Source organism: Octodon degus, unplaced genomic scaffold, assembly GCF_000260255.1.
Source record: "Octodon degus isolate 3935 unplaced genomic scaffold, OctDeg1.0 scaffold00006, whole genome shotgun sequence".
Lineage (NCBI taxonomy): Eukaryota > Metazoa > Chordata > Mammalia > Rodentia > Octodontidae > Octodon > Octodon degus.
Genome location: NW_004524582.1, coordinates 32,008,491 through 32,030,874, shown reverse-complemented (window position 1 = coordinate 32,030,874; position 22,384 = coordinate 32,008,491). Strand labels below are relative to the sequence as shown.

The 22,384-nt window shown below is 47.9% G+C and overlaps 1 protein-coding gene across 2 annotated transcripts in view; it reads left to right on the top strand.

Annotated features, from left to right (window-relative positions):
* The window catches only part of Htt (huntingtin), a 149,447-nt gene that overhangs the window by 74,415 nt on the left and 52,648 nt on the right, over positions 1-22,384 (top strand). For both annotated transcript variants that reach the window (XM_004624601.2, XM_023700011.1), the window contains exons 20-34: positions 1,304-1,367; positions 1,605-1,705; positions 2,093-2,239; positions 4,363-4,483; positions 4,742-4,818; positions 5,876-6,027; positions 6,876-7,078; positions 10,164-10,290; positions 11,821-11,948; positions 14,675-14,785; positions 16,974-17,051; positions 17,459-17,682; positions 19,647-19,725; positions 19,846-20,007; positions 22,190-22,245. In XM_004624601.2, the coding sequence (XP_004624658.1) occupies positions 1,304-1,367; positions 1,605-1,705; positions 2,093-2,239; positions 4,363-4,483; positions 4,742-4,818; positions 5,876-6,027; positions 6,876-7,078; positions 10,164-10,290; positions 11,821-11,948; positions 14,675-14,785; positions 16,974-17,051; positions 17,459-17,682; positions 19,647-19,725; positions 19,846-20,007; positions 22,190-22,245 (1,830 nt within the window). The remainder of the gene's footprint in view (positions 1-1,303; positions 1,368-1,604; positions 1,706-2,092; positions 2,240-4,362; positions 4,484-4,741; positions 4,819-5,875; positions 6,028-6,875; positions 7,079-10,163; positions 10,291-11,820; positions 11,949-14,674; positions 14,786-16,973; positions 17,052-17,458; positions 17,683-19,646; positions 19,726-19,845; positions 20,008-22,189; positions 22,246-22,384) is intronic.

Below are 22,384 nucleotides of genomic sequence, written 5' to 3'. Positions count from 1 at the left end.
TCTACATCATCTATCACTTTCCTCTTTGGCCCCATAATCTCCTTGATCAGAAAATTTGGGACACTACCGAGTTACATGACGTTATAGTACAAGTTCTCATATGTCCTGAGTCTTAATTGACCTTGGAAGGCTACGGCCAAAATGTTGGCTTTCCCTACGGCCCTCCTTTTTCTCTAATTTTGGTCTGCAAACTTAGGTTGTTAACCCTCCAGGTGAGAAGCTTATTGTTATTACCATACAATCTAGGCTGTTAAGCTTAACCTCACTATCTGTCTGAATATCAAACATCTTAGGCATAATGTCTTAAGCTTTAAAAGAAGCTTTTTATTTTTATATTTTTCTCATGTAGGCATAGAACCCAGGGCCTAGTACGTAGTAGGCAAGTACTCTATCACTGAGCTATAGTCCTAGCTCCTGTCTTAAACTTTTTAAAAAATACAGCCTTTATCAATTTACTATTTTTGTTTGTTTTTTAGGTTTTTTTAAGGCAGGGTCTCATGTAGTTGAGGTTGGCTTTGAATTAACTATGTAGCCCAGGCTGGTCTTGAATTTCTGGCAATCTTCCTGCCTCAGCCTGCTGAGTGCTAGGGTTAGGGGTGTGTACCTGTAAGGATTAAAAAAAAAAATGTATGGAATCACTGTTATTCGGAATTTAAGTGTGAGGTGACTGGATCATGTTTTGTTGCAATTTTTTTAAATTTTTGTTTTGTTTGTCTTTTTTGAGACAAGAGTCTCACTATTCAGTTTAGGCTGGCCTTGAACTCAATTGTAGCCCGGGTTAACCTCAAAGTGACAGCAATCCTCCTGCCTCAGCTTCCTGAGTGCTGGGATTATAGTCATACTCCACCAGGCACAGCCCAAGGAAACCAGAAGCCTTGTGGGTTAGTTCCTTCCCCACTTGGCACACCTTCAAGTCAAGAGTGGTTCTCGCCTCCAGCCTGCTGTGAGGACACTGAGCCAGCCATCGAGTGGGGGCTTCTGCAGAGAGCTCACCCACAGCAGGCACGGGGCAGCTCCATGGGCTCTCGCAGCACTAACCGTGCTGACCATCCTGAAATCTTTTACCTGTACTTGAGCACAGAGATTGCTTCTTTCTAGGCCCCTCTTGCTAAAGCTTTGCAGAAGAGCCATGTCCTCAGTTCTGTCTCGCTGGTGTTGGACTTGGGAGCGGAATGCAAATCTGTTGAAGCCCATCGGTCTTTCTCTCGTTTTGAGAAGTGCTGCCTCAGCCTCCAGAGCACCGTTGGCTGCAAAGGTGTGCTGGGTGACTGAGTCACTTCTCTGTTGACGGTTCTTTTTTCAGGCTGGTGAGCTTTTTGGAGGCAAAGGCAGAGAGCTTGCACAGAGGTGCTCATCATTACACAGGGGTAAGCGGTTACTTTTGGAAACGGTCCCTACTGCCCTGGACCCAGGTGGGGGTGGGCTGGGGGTGCAGGGCGCCCAGTGGGGCAGAATTTCTCGGAATGTCCTTGTATTGTTAGGCTTCACGCTTTACCTTATGCGAATTGTGATTAATTTAAAATGAATCATGTTGATCTTGCCAGAATATTTTATCTATAGTCAAATGCAGAGATTGCTTACTTGTAGTATCCTTCTCTCTAAAGTTTTTAAAACTGCAAGAGCGAGTGCTTAGTAATGTTGTCATCTCCCTGCTGGGGGACGAAGACCCCCGTGTGCGGCACGTTGCTGCGGCGTCATTGGTGAGGTACTTACTTGTGCTTCCTGTCCTCGTGGGCCCGCTTGGCTGAAGTGTGAGCAGTGTGAGGGTGGGCATGGAGTGGGCGGCAGCAGGAAGCACTCCCGAGTGTGAGTTCATTGTCAGCCACTCCACTCTTAAGTCTTCTGAAAAAGTTCTTTACTAAAATGACAAAAAAAACCAAGTTGTAATATTTCAGCTGCCAGCATTTTGAAATGTAGAGAGCACCAAAAAGAAACTGAACCAGCCCTGTCCTCTGCTCTCCTGCCAGGATGCTCCCTGCAGAGCTGCTGCTGCTGCTGCTATGGCCCAGAGGCTCAGGCTGGCCATCCTGGGAGGAGAGAGTGAGGGTGAGGCGAACGTAGCTCCCAGTAAACTCGCCTTCCTCTCGTGTAGGCTTGTCCCAAAGCTGTTTTATAAGTGTGACCAAGGACAGGCTGATCCAGTAGTGGCTGTGGCAAGAGACCAGAGCAGTGTTCACCTGAAGCTCCTCATGCATGAGACGCAGCCTCCCTCGCACTTCTCGGTCAGCACCATCACCAGGTATGCATTCCCCGGGGGCCCAGTTCCTTCCTAGGCACACACCCCAACCCCACTTCCATGGCAGGTTTGAGCAGGCCCTATTCCCTGGCTTGGATAGACACGCTGTCACCTCTGTGCTTAAGCCCAGCTGCAGCCATGCCATGGTGACTGTGTCACACATTGCATTCCTTAGACTGCCAGCTAGATTTTTGTGTATGTGGCTCTCCTGCATAATCTGGAGATTTGTCCCCTGAGCACTGTCCCTTGTGAAGAGGAAGCACTCTCTGTAATCCCATTGGTCATACTGACTGGCTAGTGGTGCCAGCGTGTGGTGAGAGCATGGAGTGTGGCCTCTTTTTCTCCCAGGAGCACATGCCTTTGTGATGGTGCAGGTTTCTTCAGAAAATTAGTGTGCAGAGAACACAACAGAAATGATAATGAGGGCTGGGGAGATAGCTCGGCAGGCTAATTGCTTGTGTGGCAAAGGCAAGGACCCAGGTTTGATGCTTGGTACTGTATGCCATGCCGGACATGTGCCAAGCTGGCCACCAAAACCGGGCATGGTTGTGCATACCTGTCATCCGAGCACTGGGGAGGCTGAGACAGGAGGATCACTGGGTCTAAGCTGCATAGCAATACTTGGTATTAAATAAATACAAAAAGAAATGACAAGGAGACTGTGATGTTTTCAGTGTTATGTAAAAAAGTTACATGATACTCTCTGCTAACTGGCATTTTTTTTTTTCCCCTAAGATCTTGACTAAATGACTTTTAAGCTTTATTAATCACTGGATAGTCTTGTCCTGAATTTAGAACTCAGCTTTTCAAATTTTGCGGTCAGTATTTTTTGTTGTTGTTGCTATCAGGAATCAAATTATATTTGCCAGGCAAGTGCTTGTGCCACTGAGCCATATCCCTGGCCCTGCAGTCAGTATTCCTAAATAAATTTTATCTTTCTCCATAAGGACCACTTTTAAAAATCACACATGGGACTAATTTCTAGGTTTTCTTAATATTTTCCCTCAGAGACTACTTTGTTTAACCTCTGAGCTGCTATTTCCTTTGAAAAGATCTGGCACAAATATTCCTGTAAGATAAGGAGTGTGTACAAGAGAATCGTGATCAGGAATTCGATAACCCTAAGGTGAACTGATACTGCTAATGCCACTTTGGAAATGAGTCCAGCTGCCCACAGAGATGAGTCTAGTGTTGCATTGCAACTGCTTCCTGACTCCGCCGTTGAAAGTCTGGTTGTGCACTTCTGCTGGCTCTTGTCACTTAGCTGTGCTTTCCTGGAGGTAGATACAGTTACGAGTTGTGCCTCTGTGTTTCCCACCATTCATTCTGCTTTGTTAGAGCTGGTGGGGAGATGATAAATCAGATCTTCCAGGAGTTCCACAGTTTTGTTGATCTCTCTATGTTAAGACCCTTAGAATTTATCAGGGTAGAAATCGATATGTGACACAATTCACCTACTAGAAGAGACCCTTAGGATCTTGGTTGTGGAGAAAGGGATTTTGATTTTTTGTTTTGTCTTGTTTTTTCCCAGCATCAGGGGATCGAACTCAAGACCTTGTGCTTGCAAGGCAGGCGCTTATGCTGCTGAGCTATTTCCCTGGCCCATATAGCTTAGTGGAATAAAGCACCTGCTTAGGCAGGCACAGGGACCAGGGTTTGATCCCCAGTGTGCCTTGCCAGCCCTGCCCCTGGGGCACACTGAGACCACAACTGCGACTAGACGTGGTGGTGTGCGCCTGTAATCCCAGCGCTTGGGAGGCTGAAAACAGGAGAATCACTACGAGTCCGATCTGTGCAGTGAGACCCTGAAGACCCTACACTAAATACATTAGAAAGAAAAGGATTTTTTTTTTTTGTGGGAGTCGGTGGCTTCAGGTGCAGAAGACTGTGTCCTGGCAGCAGGCTGTAAGGATAGCATAGCGCGTGCTACAGGGAGTGGTGCCAGGGAGGAAGAGGAGGCATTCAGCCTTCCTCCCCAAATAAGCACCAAAATTATTTCTAGTCTCTCTTTAAAAGCCAACACTGCCCTCCTTCTAGCCTTCCATCTGAAACTTTACATTGCCTTCTGATTTTGAAAAATGTCATATGATTTGAAAGAGTGTTACGTATCTCTATTTTTCTTATAGAATCTATAGAGGGTATAGTTTACTACCAAGCATAACAGATGTCACCATGGAAAATAACCTGTCAAGAGTTATTGCCACTGTTTCTCATGAGCTGATCACGGCCACCACACGTGCACTCACGGTAAGTCCTTCAGGCTGGGCTGATGGAGGCTGTGTCCCTGGCGCCCACGTGGTCTGGGGACGGGAGATCGTGTGGGAAATGCTGTGTCCCAGTTGTTACTCTGCACACGTGCTCAGGAACTGTGCTTTTGTCCACAGAACCTTGGCTCATTCCAAGGAATAGTAAAGAACTCTTTTTGCAATGAGTAAAGTCACACATACTCATGAAAATCTTCAGTGTTGGTATTTGGTAGTGACTTCGTATTCCCTTCTTCCGTAGTTTGGATGCTGCGAAGCTTTGTGTCTTCTTTCGGCCACCTTTCCAGTTTGTGTGTGGAGCTTAGGCTGGCATTGTGGGTATGTATCCTCAGTCTGTGTCTGTCTGCATGGGTGCAGTACTCATGTGATTACTGGGATCCATTTATGCTTTCTTTTTATTCCCTTTGTCAATTTGGCCTTATGGAAAAAGTGTCTGGCAGTACTTGCTTCTGCCCTATTAGGTGTGAAAACTGGGAAGAGGACTGTGGGGAAAGGCTGATGAGCGCCTCAGGCTCCCAAGTATCTGTGGGGATTTGGGTACGATCTGTGGGGCTAAGAGAGTTTTCATAAGCTAGTAGAAACTTTTCTAATTGACTTTTTTCTAAAATTACTGTGTACAAAAAATCAAGTGTGACCTAGTGTTTAGAGTTGTGAGGAACTATATAGGACTAGATTCCAGCATCTATTGAATTGCCATTCACAGTTTTTACTTAAAAAGTTTTCCTTCTGCAAATGGCCTGGGAGGTGCTGGGACGCAGTTTACCTCTTCTACAGCACTGAGAAGTAATCCTTCTTGTGTGCATTGGTGAATAAAAAGTGTTTGGCTGATTCACTTCCCACTTAAAAGTGGACCTGCAGGAGTCTTGTGTGTCAGTGTATGGCCAGCTAACATTGGCTCATGTGTCCTTGGCCTAGAATGTTTGCTTGCTTTCTTTTGCAAAGATTTTCTTTTTTTTTTTTTTTTTTTTTTTTTTTTTTTTTTGGCGGTACTGAAGATGGAACTCAGAACCCTGTGCTTGCCAGGCAGGCGCTTATTCCTGGTCCCCTTTTCTGCTAAGATTAAGCAAATACAACTTTGCATCGGGCTAGCACAAGAGTTGAGCAGCTTTTGGCAGTAGAGTAATATTTGCTAAATCGAAATACAAAGAAAGTTAAGGATATACCACAATGAATTTGTGGCTCCAGGATATTTTTCAGTTCTACTATTTTATTTCCCAAGTGATTTTTACAGAGCTATGTGTTAACTGGCTACAAATAGTGAGATGAGTTTCTGAGCTGTAGAGTATCTCCTCACATGCCTTTCTCCTGCGGCTCTGCAAAGGACAGGCTGTTCCTTGGCCCTTCCTTAGTGTGACTGTCAGGTTTCTGCTTCCAGAGCACCCCCGCTGAGTATTCCCACTGAGTCCAGGAAAAGCTGCACCATTGGGATGGCCACTGTGATTCTTACCCTGCTCTCCTCGGCTTGGTTTCCGCTGGACATCTCTGCCCATCAAGATGCCTTGATCTTGGCAGGCAACTTGCTTGCAGGTACTTTGTGCTGGGATGATTTCCTCATGAGGATGGTGGTGGCAAGCACATGGGGATGCATTCTGAGTTGTCACCAGGGGTAGCTGCTTCCTTCAAGAGTAGCTGAGTCCTGAGGGCTATTTCAGTACAAGCCCTGTCTGTGTCATACTCTGTCACAGGGCCTAGAAGGAGGCGTACCCTGCAGGGTCTAGTCTCACATTGGCTATAGATTGGCAGGGGTTGTGGCAGCGCAGGACAGCTGCATACCGTGTGTGGGCAGTGGCGTGCCCTGCTGGGAAAGAGCCCTCTAGGTGTGGTTGGCAGGTGCAAAAGCATGGAGATGTGAGTTGCCATGTGCCATTGGGGCGTGAAAGTCATTATGGGTGTCACCTAAAGATGGGATGACAGTTGAAAATGTGGCCATCAAGGGGAGCAGCGTCCTTTGAAATTAAATGGGGGTAGGTTCAGTGTTTGTTCTTAGGGAACCGGGCTGTGTCGGCCAGTTTCATGAAGGTTGTTAAAATGTTTGCTTGACAAAGAGCAGTGAACTGCTGATGAGGGCTGGCGGTTAGCATGGAAGTTCCAGTCCTGAGAGCAGTTTTGGGGCTGGAGGGAAAAGGCTGGGAGACTGGAAGAGCGTCAGTTGGGAGGATCAGCCATGTCTTAGACCAGTGCGTGATGGTGACATTCGTAGAAATTGGCAATGTAGATTGGAAGGGTCAGTTTGATGCTAAGATTAATGTGTCTGAGCTTGAGGTCCAGAAATCCTGTAAACGCTCAACATAGAGGGGACCTAGTGACTTATGTCCCCCCATCAGTTAGGTTTCCCACCTGTGGAGGTGGGGGTAATGTGTCTGCCTGTGTCACAGCTAGTGCCCCCAAATCTCTGCGAAGTTCATGGAGCTCTGAAGAAGAAGCCAACCCTGTAGCTACCAGACAGGAAGAGGTGTGGCCTGCCCTGGGGGACCGGACCCTGGTGCCCATGGTGGAGCAGCTCTTTTCCCACCTGCTGAAGGTGATCAACATCTGTGCCCATGTCCTGGATGACGTGGCTCCTGGACCAGCGATCAAGGTGAGAGCTTTGTCAGGGCTGAGGTCTGGGTTCTGGGGCACCTCATTTAGCAGGCATCCCTTCCTTACCACTGTTCTGTGGGTGAACGTAGCACTGAAAGTGGAAATAAGGCCTGGTCATGCCAGGGGTGTGATCTCTAGGAATGTGCTGTTGTCTCTGATGGGACCATGCCTCACTCTGTGATGGTGCTTACTCGTACAGTGCACTTAAGGTCGACCGGTCCACTTCACCTGCTTGTTCTCTGCCTGTGCTTTCTGTTTTTTTTTTTTAATTAATTTATTTTTTTTAAAGTTTTATTTATTTATTTATTTATTTATGTGTGTGTGGCCAGCTCAGCCCACCAGGGGGCGGGGCTGGCTGGCATGTGGCGCTAGGGGATTGAACCGTGGTCCCTGTGCTTTGCTAAGCTTGTTCTAAGTAGGTGCTCTAGACCACTGAGCCATCTCACCAGCCCCATGTGCTTTCTGTTTTTAAATTGTTCCCATGTAACTTCCTTTTCTCTTTCAGGTGCTATCTGAGGCAGTCCCAGCCTATATACACACACACCATCATGCACACATGTATATGCCAGGACCACTCGCTTGGGCCCAAGCCTTCTGTGCATGGTCTTTTCTTTCTTTCTTTTTTTTCTTTGTGGAACTGGGGATTGAACTCAGGCCCTTGCACTTGCCCGGGAAGTGCTTACTCCACTGAGCCATCTCCCCAGGCCCCTTCTTTTCCTTTTTCTCTATTCTTTTCTTTTCTCTTCTTTTCTTTTCTTTTTTCTTTCTTTCTTTCTTTCTTTCTTTCTTTCTTTCTTTCTTTCTTTCTTTCATGTATTTAGTACAGAGTCTACAGGATCTCACTACACAGATCAGACTTGTGAGCCTCCTGTTTTCAGCCTCCCAAATGCCGGGATTACAGGCGCATGCCACCATGCCCAGTCTCAGTCACCATTTCAGCACGCCCTGAGAGTGGGGCCGGCAAGGAACAATGGTCTTTAGAGGACCGTTTTGGTCCATGCTGTGACACCTTCCCACACCCTGTCTCTGCTGGCCTGAATTTGCTCTTCAGTTTGCTGCCTGGGGCTGGTGTCTCCTCTGATTCCCTACTGCTCCTCAGCCCTGCCCTGGTCAGCCTTTCCTTCTCACCTCAGGCCTTCTCTGCTTTTTCTCTGAGAGCCAGCCTTGTCCAGTGGGGTTCTGTGCCATCATGGAATTGTGCTATGTCCACCTCAGTCAGGATAGCAGCCACGTGGAGCTCTGGAGCTCTTGAAATGTGGCCAGGGGTCTTAGAAACTTGTCATTTACTTCAAGTGTAGACAGCTGTGTAGGCCGTGGCTCCAGGACTGGACAGAGACGCTCAGCGCAGGGTCAGGGCTGCACGCGTTCAGTGTCTGAGCACCAGGAAACCTAGTCCTGCCATGAGCTACAGTCCAGCATAGCCAGCAGCCACACAGCACTGGTGTGGCTCCTTCCCAGTTGTGTCAGTCTCGCGTACTGGTCCTCACTGAGCTCCTCCTCGTTCCCTGCGCCCATTTTTGCCTGGCTTGCGGCCTGGTGTCTCTCTAGCTGGAGCCCAAGGCCGCACAGCTCCTCCTTCTTACTCTTCTTGGACACACGCCATCACTGCAGGTTCTTTTTCTCTCCATTTGGTGCCGTTCTGTACAGACTGATGGTCTCATTTGGACCACTGCGTTGGCCTGATGAATTGAACTTTGCAGAAGTAGGATTTGAGCCCAAGATCTGAGTACATCATTGTTAGGTTTTATTTTGAAAGAGTCTTACCAAGGCACTAAATTGTAGACAGACAGGACATTTTACATAGATGTGCATGTACATAGCAGTGGAGTTGTATTTTTGGAAGGTATTTAATAGGGAAGTGAGAGCCAGGTCATACAACGTGAGACCTGTGATGACTCCCGTTTCTAGCTTGATGAATGCCTAGTCTGCGCTCTAACTTGTGATCGTCCTGTCTTAGTCTCCCGGAGTGCTGGGATTCTAGGCCTACACCATCATGCCTAGCTTTTTTTGAAATAGCATTATTGAAATAATTCATATGCCATGCAGTTCAAGTGTATGATTCATTTTTAAAGTATGCTACAGAATTGGGCAAACGGTCAGTTTTAGAACCCACAGGAAGCTCTGTATGCTGTGGCTGTTTCAGCTCTAGGTAGAACTGACCTGCTTTCCTTTTCTGGCTGTGGCTCTTCTGGACACTCCTGTGGTGGCCCTGTGACCTGCCCTCTGCAGCCCCTCCCTGCTCTCTGCAGTCTGTTCTTCAGACTGCAGCCATCTGTCCCCTGATACATCTTTACAGAATAGGCTCAGAGGTGTGAGGTCAGTGCCTCGCAAATGCTGGGGAGCTTCAGACAACAGAAACTTAGTTCTCCTGGTTTTATAGCCAAGAAGTCTGTGGTCCAGGTGCTGACACACCCTGTTTGTGGCAAGGGCCTGTGTTACAAGAGCACTGTCCCATCGTGACCTTGTCATCTCCAGCTGCCAGTGTTTGCGGGCTTGGTTTGCACAGAGCTATGGGTCCAGATGCTGAGCGGGCACTTTGCTGAGGTCCGGGAGGGTGTGAGCAGCAGAGCTGGACTTGGAGCCCCTGGGCCTGTCTTCCTCATTCTGGCTCATGTCTGCTGCCGCTGTCTGCATGCTTTGTGTTCTCTCCTGGGACTGGGAAACGCAGGCTGCGTGGATTCATGGGGGCTGGTTGCTTCTTGGCTGTGACCCTAGCGAGTCACTTTATCTTCAAACTTGGAAAGTATGTGGCTGCTTATACCATGGCCCGGTGTAAATGCCTGATGCCCTGTCATGGGAAGGATGGGGACTCCGGTGGCTTGGCCTCCCAGTTCCTTGAGGGCCCTTTGTTGCCAGCCATTCCTGTGTACCTATGAGGAAGCTCTAGGCCATTCTTGCCACCTATGATTTTTGTGGGACTAGAAGTGGATGGTCTGGGGTACACTGTTTGGGTTCTATAAATAGGGGTTAAAATGAATGTCTAACTTGGTGTCCTTCAGTGCAAAGTAAAACTGCATGTGATACTTCTCATTTTTTAATCTCTGTGTGGGTTGTACTTAGTCCTGTTTTGTTTTCTGCTTCAGGCAGCTTTGCCTTCTCTGACAAACCCCCCTTCACTAAGTCCCATCCGGCGCAAGGGCAAGGAAAAAGAACCCGGAGAACAAGCTTCTGTGCCACTGAGCCCGAAAAAGGCCAGTGAGGCGAGTGCAGGTAGGCAGTGGCATTGGGAGGGCTGTTCTGGACATGTGTAGGACCTAAGCTTCTGCCCTTGACATGGTCAGTGGGCCAGTGTGGTTCTCTGTGGCAGTCCTGTCACGGCACTCAGGTCAGAGGTGGTTTCCCAGGGTGTGCTCTCAGATATCTCGCCCGTCTCTGGAAGCCTGGCAAGGGCTCCCTTCATCCATGTTTCGTACTGCTTTTCATCCTTCCAGCAGAGGCACTGCTGTAGCCACTCTTGATTTTTAGTAAGGGGCAGTGTGGACGTGGAGAGAGCACACTGACTAAGGGTCCTGAAGTAGGGCATGGACACTGCATTTGCAAGAGCTCAAGGTTGACAGTGGGGGGGTGGGGGGAGGCCCAGAAAGTCACAGCTGCGTGAGTGGCTTCTTTACCTGGGAGACAGGAGAATGGAGGGCCCTAGAGCTGCCAGTCCTGACTGTCCTGCTCTTGGTGGAGATGCTGGAAGGTTCTCCCGAGCCTCACCCCAGGACCTCATGGGACTCAGTGTGCAGCGTGAGGAGCTGATTAAATCCACTTACAGCGAGGCCTCTAGACCACTGTCAGATACCAGGCACAGTGTTGTTAGTTGTGGCTGCCATGCTGTGCAGCAGGCTCTTGGACTCCTTCCTCCTTCTTTAAATGAAGTTTTCTATTCTTTGACCAACCAATGAAGGCTTCTTAAAAGGGGCTGCTTTCTAAGGCCCTGAAACATAGCAGGAAGATTTACCTGTTTAAAAGATTCATTCTTTTTTTTTTCCCCATTATTTATGTATTTAGTACAGGGTCTCACCATGCAGCTGTGACTCATAATGATCCTCCTGTTTTCAGCCTCCCCAGTGCTGGAATTATAGGCGTGCGCCACCATGCCCAGACTCTGTCTCAGCTCAGCGTGCCCCTGGGGCCAGGCCTGTGCCAGTGCAGCATGCAAGCCCACAGAATCCGGCCCTGGTCCCTGTACTTGCCAAGTAGGCACTTAGTCCGCTGAGCCATCTCGCTGCCCCTAAAAGAGTCATTCTTTACAAATTTATCATTATGAAACTAAGCATCTTTTGAGGAGGTAAAGAAACTAAGCACCCTAAATCAGAAGTCTTTAAAACTGGAGTAGACTAACTATGTTGTGCTGAGCACTATAACATCACATGAACCTTGTACAGGTCCCAGGATGTGCGCCTGTTGCTCTGTGTAGCCGCATGATGCCGTGGCTACACTGCTGGCTGTCAGCCTTGTGTTCCTCCTCCTCCTCTAAGTGCTAGGCCCTGAGGTCTGGATTGGTGGTCCCTGCCTTACCAGGCAGCTGAGCCCCTGAGACAACACAGAGCTGCATTGCATAGCCATTGCTTTACTGTCTTTTGTACATTTTTAAGGCTTAGGTTCTACTTGTGCTTCTCATTACTTCTAGTCAAACAAAAGTGAGGAGAGGTTTTAATTTGTCCCAGGATGTTTTTAAAATTCAGTATTTAGGTTTTAAACTTGGTAAATTTTTCATGTATCTAAAAGTTCATTTTTTATGTATTTTTAAAGTTTCCCGACAATCTGATACCTCAGGGCCAGTCACAACCAGTAAGTCCTCATCACTGGGGAGTTTCTATCATCTTCCCTCATACCTCAAGTTGCATGACGTCCTGAAGGCTACTCACGCCAACTACAAGGTATTGGCCTCTGCTGTGTTCTAAATATGCATGCTAATTACATGGGCCTAGGGGATGGCTGGTGTTTTTCTGATGATTCAGGGGTGTTTATGCTTGTGTATGCACACGTATCTATAAATACGTTAGTCCCCCACTCCTTTGCTGTACTGGGGATTGAACTCAGGGCCTCAAGCCACTGAGCACCTGAGCTACATCTCCACTGCTTTTTATTTTTGAAATAGGCTCTCTTTAAGTTGCCTGGGCTGGCTTTAAACTTGAGATCCTCTTGCCTCAGCCTCTCATGTACCTGGGGTGACAATTGTGTGCTGCCACTCCTGGCTCCCTTTTGAGGTATATGTTATAATTGGTTTCTCAGGTTTGTCTTTCAGCTTGCTTTATGACAGCTGTGCAAGTATGAAATGATCCTGAGAGAGAAATCATCTGTGGTTTTTGGCACTGTATCCAGGCCTTCATGGGCCAACCTGCTTTTAGAGTCTCCCAAGGGGTACTGGGACTTAGCACCTGGCTGGCCTCACAGCTGAGGCTCACCTCATGCCACCTGGAATACGTAGCTAGGTCGTGGGGAGGTAGGCTGGTGAAGGTGCCCCGGTGCCCAGACTGGAGACCCCCGGGAGAGGGCAGGTGCTTAGCAACCAGGGGCCTGCCTCAGACCTACGGCCTGGTAGCCCCCCTTGCTGGGGCAGTCCCTGTGGGTGTGGGGCTCCCGAGCCAGCTGGGCCCATGGGCCTTGGGGGGCCAGCAGCTGCTCGAGTGCCTTCTTTGGGTTGTAGATAGATTTCACAGTTCTTTTATTCATTGTTTTCCATTAACTACAGTTTGTCAGACCTACAGTTTGGGTCTAAGTTTTTCCTAAATGCTTAATTGGTGGTCTCCAACACTGTTGGCCGAATAATACATTTCTGTGTACTGATTGTTTTAAAATTCTAGTTTTATCGAATATCAACTATTAGCTCATGGTTCTGTAGCTTCACTTATTTTGTTCCATCAGTCTGTTCGTCTTTAAAAGCTAATCATAGATAGCTTCATGGTGGATTTTTGAGATCAGTATCCTCACTTTGTAAAATTTTTTTCTATAGTCCTGTTTTTGCATGTGAACACTACAGCAGGCTAGTGTGACTCCAGGAAAGCCAGGGAATAGTTCCTGGGATCACATTTCACTTACAGGTTGACCTAGGGAGCACTGGTATTGAAGATGTTAAGTTGCCATGTTTAAAACATCCTTCATTATCAATGCAGCACTTGGGAACTTGAAAGGTTATTTTGCATAGCATTCCTACAGCTCTTGGTAGATAGATCTGCAAGCACTTCTTTTCTTTTGTACTAATGGATGACATCTCATTTTGGAGGAGGAAACCTTTTGTAAACCTTATATGGTTTCTTTTCTGAAGGATACTGATAATTTTAAAAAGCAAAACTTCAGCCACAACTTTATGAAAAATTTAGACCCATGTTTTGAGCCTGTTCCTCCTGCCAACCCCAAAATAGAGGCGGGCATGTTGCAGTGCTCTATGGGAAGAGCTGCTTTTCCCTAGATTTCCACTCACACCATCTTCATAATTATTATTACATTTTTATCATTATTATTAATGTATTTGATACAGGGTCTCACTATGCAACTCGGACTCATAGTGACCCTGCTGTTTTCAGCTTCTCCAGCGCTGGGATTACAGGCATGCACCACCACGCCTGGTTTCAGTGGCCAGCTCAGCGTACCTGAGGGGGGCACCAACATGGCATGTGGTGCTGGGGATCAAACCCAGGTCCCTGCACTTGCCTGAGCAGGTGCTTAGTCCACTGAGCTATCTCGCCAGCCCTGCATGCTGTCTTTAATTTGAGCCTTTTCCCATGCTTCCGCATTGCTGCCTTGTCATTGTGTCCCTTCCTGAGATTGGAGACAAGAGACTTCCTGGGTGCCATGCACCATCCAGAACTCCATGACTCCTCTCCTCTTCCTCTTCTCTGTGCTACTCGGAGGGATCCCTTTCTCCCTGGGTTCCTGCTCCCCATATGACATCATCCTAGCATCTATCTCCAGCGTCTCCCCTGGGCTGTCAGTGGTACACTAGGGTGACTCAGATCCCTTTTGTTTGCATGCTGTGTGTCCAGTTCTCCTGTCTTCCCAGATTGTCAGATGTGTGCCCACAGGCACATTCTTCCCTTGGTACTGTGATGGTTGTCCTTACACTCATAGGCGGTCTCCCCTTACTCTTCGACAGTATGTGTTGTCCTATCCGTGCTTTGAGTCTGTAGAATAGGGGAATTGCTATATAATTAAGCTGAGTCCTTTAGAAACTCAGGATGTCCTAAGACTGACTGAATGTTTTGGGCAGCCGGACTGAAAGACTATCTAAAATTGGTAATGGCTTCTAGGGATCCCAAAGGATGTGAGGAGGACTTTGTGTTTACCTTACCACATACTGGTGTAAAGTACACTTGACAGTTTTTTCTCATTTTGTCATAAGTTAGGAATTGTTTCTTTCTATAATGTCAGCATAACTTGAAAGATAACCCTTCTTGTGTAGCTGTCTGGAACATTTCCCCTGTATTTTCACAGTGTCCAAAGCAAGCAAGGGGCCAGAGTCACTGCAAGTGGGGAGTGCTTGGGGGTGTTTGAGCTGTGTGGCAGAACCACCTCGCTGCAGCCCACGGCGTTTGTGTCTTTGTTGTAGATAACCAGACCACGGCGGTGCCAGTAACCGTGTGCTCTCTCCTTCCACCTTGCCAAGGTCACCTTGGATCTTCAGAACAGCACTGAAAAGTTTGGGGGGTTCCTGCGCTCAGCCTTGGACGTTCTCTCCCAGATTCTAGAGCTGGCGACGCTACAGGACATTGGGAAGGTTTGTGTCTCATCTCCTCCCCCAGCTGTGGCTAGGACACCCAGTGTGTGCCCTGGGGGAGCCTGGTGCTCCAGGTCCATCCTAGAAGCAGGAGGAGCTCAGGAGGACCTGGCCCCGAGCCCATATGCGTGCGCCATGCACCCAGGACTTGATCGCATCCTAGGAGTGGGATATGTGTAGTAGGGCTCGGTTGTTTGTGTCCTGTTTTCAGTGTTAGTTTGTTACCTGTGTCAGCTTAGACCATGATTATTCTAGAAAACTGGGTTTAGAATGTGCTTATAGATCCCGTTGTTTTCTCATTAGAGCTTCTGGGGCCAAAAAGAGCAAAATCCAAGTCTCTGAGGGTGTGAGACTACCCTCTTTTTTGCCTCCGGAAGCAGTAGAGACAGAATCTTCTGCTCTTTGGTTTAACTATAGTGATTTTTCCCACTCTCAAGTCTGGAGGAGGTAGTGAAGAGGCTTTCTGGTAAACATCACGTCAGCACCACAGTCAGATGGAGCTCTGCTTTGTTGTGTATACCCTGCCCTCCTGCCTGTCCCCAGGGCATGACATCTCTAATAGGCTTCAGAGCAAGTCACGGTGCACGTGGGTCTTCTGATGAAAGGCAATGCACATGACCCTGGTATCCACGGGGTGGTTCCAGGATGGGGCGCACGGCCCCTTGGTAACATGGTGGTGCATTTAAATATCATCTGCGTACATCATCTAAATCATCTTGAGGTGCCTCAGGATGCTTATATACGGGATGCATATGTACAATGTAAATGTGGATCAGAGTTGTTACGTTACATGTTTAGGGAATAGTGACAGGCAGAAAAGCCTCCACACTTCTGTGCAGATGCTGCCTTTCTTATATGATCTGCATACAGGTTTCCCTAGCTTTAATCGTCCCACCATTGTTTCTAATCTGCTATTGTGTCAGTCAGGGCTTTACTAGAGGAACAGATAAAATACAAGGAACAGCTATAGCACAAGATGTGCAAATGTACAAGAAAGTACAAGATTGCAGCATCAGACGAGGAAGCGTACAGAGGGCGTCTGCACACCAGGAACTGAAGGATTCAGTCCAAGATCTGGAGCTCACTGCAGTGTTCCCTGCAAGTCTGTATCAGGAGGCCAGTGGGTCTGCGATAGAAGGGATGGAAGGCTGGTGAGTCTGTGACAAAGCTGAAGGATCCAAGGCAGAGGCCCAAGAGTGCACTGGAAGCCGAGATGGGTCCAGAGTGACTAGGAAGACTGAAGTTCCTCTGAGGAAGTGGAATAAGCCGTTCTTCGTCAGTCCTCTTTCTGTAATCCTCTAAGTGCTGAGTCACTCTAGGGAGGCCCACCAGTGCCTTAGGGAAGGACCCCCATGCCCCAGGTCATGGAATAATTGCCCAGCTAATCCAGCCAAATCTTCAACTTCCCAAGTTGACACAATGTGTCAACCACTACAGCAGTCCCTGTGCTTTCTCTGTGTACCAGCTGGTGCCTGCATTGGTTGTTGTTAAAGGCTAGTGTTCTGCTGTGTTGACACTTAGTTATTGTCCCCTCTCTTGTAAACCCTTGAACATTGTCCTTTTCCCCTCTTTTCTAGCAGCGTGCTCTGTCTTATTTCTCTCATGTCTGTACTCTTTGTTTACAATTATAGTAGCTGCTTTTAATGTATTTGGCTAATTCTAAAATCTTGCCAGTTCTGGGCAGTTTCTGACCAATTGCTCCAAGACTTCACTATGGATTGAGCTTTCCTGCCTCTTTGCCTATCTGCTAGTCCTTCTTGGATGCTGTACCGTGAGTTTTATTGTTGCTAGTAGGTGTTTTTGTATTCCCATAAATCTTGAGATGTGTTCTAGGATTCATTCAGTTCAGTTATGTATCATGTTCAGCTGGACAGGTCCAAGGGCTCTGGCAGAGGCAGCGCCTTTCATTCTGTGGCACATTTCCTGTCCCGAGGACAGAATTGGATATGCATACAAGTAGATACTTGATGACCTAGTTAAGGAATAAGAGTGAAAGAATGATTTTCATGCATCTGCTTGGATTTCAAGATCTTTGACTATGACTAATCAAGGTGACAGATTGAAAACTTTTCTTTGATTTTCCCTCTGATGTTAAAATGAAACTATTTTATGTCCCTGATTTCTGTCTTCGATTCACACAATGATGGGCTGTGTGTGAATCACTTAACATCTTACTGTCTTCTCTCAGTGTGTTGAAGAGATCCTGGGGTACCTGAAGTCCTGTTTTAGTCGGGAACCGATGATGGCTACTCTTTGTGTCCAGCAGGTGAGGGTACTATGTTGTCCTTTTTGGGTAAACCCTCCAGCCCAGCCACTACACATTGCTTCTTCAGAAGCTGTGGCTATGAGTAGGAGTGGGTGGATGTGATACAAGCAGTCATTCAGTTGCCTCATGATTAGGTCAGCGGGGGGTTGTCCGCCCTCCCAGGAGGCCGTAGATCATCACTGCGGGGGGACAGAGGACATCAGAAACTGCACTGGGCCCTTGCCACTTACTCGGATCTGTCTTCAGAAGTCCTGCCTCACTTAGACTCACCAGAATGCCCAGACTCTTCCCCACGGCAGTGGTCTCCCAGGGTTACAGCAAGAATTGCACGGGTGAAAGGGAGAGTCTTAAAGTATTGCTCATGCTGCATGTAATCAGCCACTGGTGTTTCAATTCTTTCTCTCCAGCTGTTGAAGACTCTCTTTGGGACAAACCTAGCCTCGCAGTTTGATGGCTTATCTTCTAACCCCAGCAAGTCTCAAGGCCGTGCACAGCGCCTTGGCTCTTCCAGTGTGAGACCGGGCCTGTACCACTACTGCTTCATGGCCCCCTACACCCACTTTACACAGGCACTTGCAGATGCCAGCCTGAGGAACATGGTGCAGACGGAGCAGGAACACGATACCTCAGGGTACATTGTGGTGGGGTTGGCCCCTTCTGGAGGCACACAATAGCCAGAAGGGAATGCTTTGGAAAAAAATTTAAAAATTAAGATGTTAGCATCTATCAATAGTCCACAATGTTCATAGGAGTCTGGGAAATAGGGTTGATGCAAAGATGAGGAAGGCAGAGTTCCTGCCTTCCCAGAGCACCCAGTCCAGCCAGTGGGCTTGGGGTAGGGGCTGTGCCCCTCAAGGGTGGCGGCGGCCTGAGGAGCACCATGCTTCTGGATAGGACCCGCAGACCAGGCCTGGGACGTACCCTGTCCTCACGTGTCGAGAACTTCTTTGCTAGTGCTTCTAGGTGACATTTTCCTGTTTCCCCTATAGTAATATGGTATATATTGGTAGCACTTTTTGGATTTAAAGATGAAAGGCTGCCTTCAGAGTGTCAGAATGGAATTAGTGTTTACAGGTATTTCAAGAGCATAGAAAAGTCTTGGATGTATTACTTTGTGTTTTATAAACTAATATCTTAAACACACGTATAGTGCCAGCACTGCTGATGGCTGAGGTGAGTGGATTGCAAGTCTGAGCCCAAACTGGGTGACTTTGATCCTGCTCTGAAGGGAGGGCATACAGCTCAGTGTGAAGGCCCTGAGCTCAGTCATTCCCCTAAAAGAACTTTATGGCTAAAATTCTTGTTTCATGTAAATTTGTTGCTTTGATACCTGGAATACAGAAAATATTCTTTTCCCCTTTCCTCATCAAACCCGAAGCCTCATACAAGCTAAATGAGTACTCTGCCAACGAGCTGCCTCCCCAGCCCATGTGTTTAATTACCATAATTATTAGCAAGGATTTTATTTGCTACTCTGTATAGTAACAGCAGCAGAATCTTTGGCTTTTCCTTGTAAGTATAGTGATCAAATACCTGTAATTCAGGAATTTGAAAGAATTAATATTTGAAAGTCAGGAATGAAAGACAGTGTCTGTGTTCTAGGCGTTATGTTGGTCATATGCTGTCATTCCTGATTTAATGTCTCAACCTAGTTACTGTTTGGAGTTGGACTTACAGCCCGGCCTCCTTTTGTACAGTCCTGTACATCTTGTTTACTGAGCCTTAATATGTTTTTGGTACTTTCCACATTGTTTATGTAGTACAGTGTTTGGTGCTGATTGTACTATATAGTGCTTTAGTTTTATGTTCTGTTACATATTGCAGTACTCCGTGTAAGAGTTATGCAAATCAAAGCAAAGTCATCAAGTTGGAGTTTCCTTGTACTACTTCTTTGTTCTGAATATTGTAATGTTCACACTGTACTCAACTCCTCATTTAGTGACCAATTCAGTTAACAACCTAGTGCAGGACCACAATTTAGTTATTAAACAAGGAATGTCTGCACAGGTTATATGTCTAGTTTTAGGAATTGTGTAAATGTTTTTATAATTATATACAGTGAACATAGGCTAGTGATTGTGTGTAGGACCACATGCATGTGTTACTGGGTACTTTTTGCTTGTGAGCTGGGGTCTCATGATGTCACATAAGCTGGTCTCTAGCTTGTGGCATCAAGGACCCTCTGTCCTCAGTCTCCTGTGTACTGAGACTACAAGCATGTGCCACAACACTCAACAGTGTAAGTCCTGTAATTTCAGACATATTTTATAAAAACAAAAGGACATCATTGCTGTGAATATCTTTTTCCCCAAGAAAGCCACATGGTAATTGCCAGTCTTTGATGACTGTTAACCTCTCTCAATCTTCAGAACTCGAGGAGAAAAGCTCAGACTTGAGTCGCTTTTTCTGGGTGTCCAGACTTGGGCTGTCAGGCAGCTGCAGATTCCCGATTGCCTTATTACCTCGGTGCACGCAGCGCCTTGCAGCTGCAGTTCCTTCTCCTCACACCTTCTGTCTTGTGAGCATGACATTGGTGTGACCTGAAGGAGGGCCGAATGTGAAGAAAGTCACTGACAGTTCTGCTTCCTCTGGCAGATGGTTTGATGTGCTCCAGAAAGTGTCCTCCCAGCTCAGGACAAACCTCACAAGTGTCCCTAAGAACCGTGCGGACAAGGTGAGTAGCTTGCCTGGTGGCAGCTCACAAGCACACTGTGTGAGCACGGGTGCTGGCGACTTGTGGGCCCTGGCCTGGAGCCTGGTGGCTGTGCACTTACAGCCCCTTCTCTGTTAACAGAGCGCCATTCACAGCCACATCCGTTTGTTCGAGCCTCTCGTCATAAAAGCTCTGAAGCAGTACACGACGACAACCTCTGTGCAGCTGCAGAGGCAGGTGCTGGGCTTGCTGGCGCAGCTCGTTCAGTTGCGCGTGAACTACTGCCTGCTGGACTCAGACCAGGTGTGTCGCTTCCTCTCTTCCCTGGAGGGGCCCTGGGGTTTGCTTTTTGTCCAGGGGCTGCTGCCCTTTTCCCCTGAGTGGGGTGACAGGTGCAGAAGGCCGGGGTGCTTCACGTCTGTGGCACACTGTCCTTGGGTTAGGCTCAATCACCTGCCAGAAGTCTCCGACAGCCCCACACTCCACTCAAAGATGTATTTGCATTTAAATGGTAAGGTACAGTGTAAGTTTTGCAAAGTCCACAAACTTAAAAGACAGATGGATACTTAGTGTCTGCACTTCTGAGCAGTTGAAACATTTGTTCACCTTTGTGCTCCTGAACTGCAGGCAGCAAGCTGTCACCTAGCAAAAGGGTTGCTGTCCCTCCATAGCTGGTTAAGTTCCTTCCGGAGGCAGGACTCAGGGTGCCTTCATTGGTTCAAGTTACCTTTAAGCCATCAAAGTAGGACTCAATTTTGGGCTGTGATCTCGGGCAAGTTTCTATGTGAGGAAGAAGTTTCTTGACATGGAAATACTGTAATTCCGTATTACCTGTGTCTTCATAGCCTCTTGGCTTCTTTACTCATCTTAAAGGCTTCATTCCTGGACAACTAGGGAAGCTCTGATTTCCGCACAGGTGGTCTGGGTGGGGTGGGTCGGTCAGTCGGTCCGTCCGTCCGTCCGTCCGTCCGTCCGTCGGTCCGCGCGCCCCCCCCCCCCGGCCCCCCCCCACCCCCCCCCCCCCCGGTCTGTCTCTCTGCAGTACCAGGGATTGAACTCAGGACCTTATTCTGCTGAGCTATCTTCCCCAGCCTTAATAGATGAATGCATACAGCTGGCCCCTGCGAGGCTCAGCCCACCCTGGGGGTGGGGCTGGCATGTCATGTTGTGCTGGAGATCGAACTCTGGTTGTTGTGCGCTTGCCTAAGTAGGGACTTTAGACCACTGAGCTATCTTGCCAGCCCAGGGCCTGTTTCTAATGAGGAGAAGTAATGGTGGAGCTTTGGTAGGGCCTGACCTTTCATGGTTTCTTATGTTATAAAAGCTGTCAGGAAGAGATCAGTGCAGCTGACCCAATCACCTCTTCTGCCGCTCGCTCGAGGTGGTGTAAGGAAGAGCCTGGTCTGTGGCCTTGGGCTGCTGGGGCTGGGTCAGGGATTCAGAGATGAGGGCTTCTGGAGCCGCAGCTGGGCGCCTCAAGGAAGCCAGGTGCCAGTTGCTGTGTTGGTAGTAATGGGTCGGAGACTCATCGTCGTGCGTCCTGTTGGCAGAGGTAGAAGCTAGTGTGCCTCTAGGATAGCTGTAGAGTGTGGTCTCTTTCTGGGCTGTTTTTAGTAGGCAGAGAGAGTAAAGAGCTCTCTACTCTGACACAAACTCATCAGCAGACTTGGCTATCTTCCTGGATTCTTCATTCTCCCTGGAGCCTTTTCTCAAACGTGTAGTAATTTTTGTTACTCCCTTCTGGTGTCCTAGAGTCTCCACATGGTATTTAGCTCTTGAGAGAGGCCAGCTGAGATTCCCATGTGCCCTGCTGGCCTCTGCACATGCTGACCTCACTGTAGCAGATACGTTGCCCTGGGCCCCAGCCTTTTGCCTCATGCCAGCAAAGCCCTCTCCTGATGGCCCTCACTTGGGGAAGGCTCTTTCTTGGTATGAGTACTCTGCCTCCTGTGTCCCCCCATCTCTCAGAATCCACTACAGGACAGTTCTGTGAACAAGGGTGGGAGACTGGAGTAGACAAATTATTGCACTGTGCAGGGCTCAGAGGGTCAGTGGGTGTTAGTCCTGTGTCTTCTGGGAACTTCCTGTCAGGGCAAGAGTGACACAGATTGGCTGTCGCCATCACCTGCCACTGCTCCTCTGGGGTCATGCAAGACTCCAAGGTGTAGGAGGGAGAAGACTGAGGCATCGTGCTGCTCAGCTCACCACTCCCTGGAGCTCATGGTCCCCCAGACGTGATTGGGGTGACACTTGGTGTCTCCTGGAATTTGTTTTCCCAGTGCGGTTTCACCTCAGTGTGTAGTAATGTTGGTTTTGAAGGAACTGCTCTGCAGTTACCTTGTATGACTTGAGAGTAGATTTCACTTCGTGATTGTAAACCAATTGGCAGTCTCATTACAGTTTTGCACAGATGTGCAGGAGGAAAAACAAAGCTGGTATTTACATTTTGATCGTACTATTGGTGTGAAACTCTTCCTGCCTGCAGGTATTCATTGGATTTGTGCTGAAGCAGTTTGAATACATCGAAGTAGGCCAGTTCCGGTAAGCATTGTGTTTCTTGGAGTTCTTAACCCTCCAGTACATGTGGAGACTCTAGGACACCAGAAGGGAGTGTATATGTAATGTTAAGTTATTAAGATAGATGTTTCCTTTAAAGGACCATAAGAGTTTTTCTGAGGTC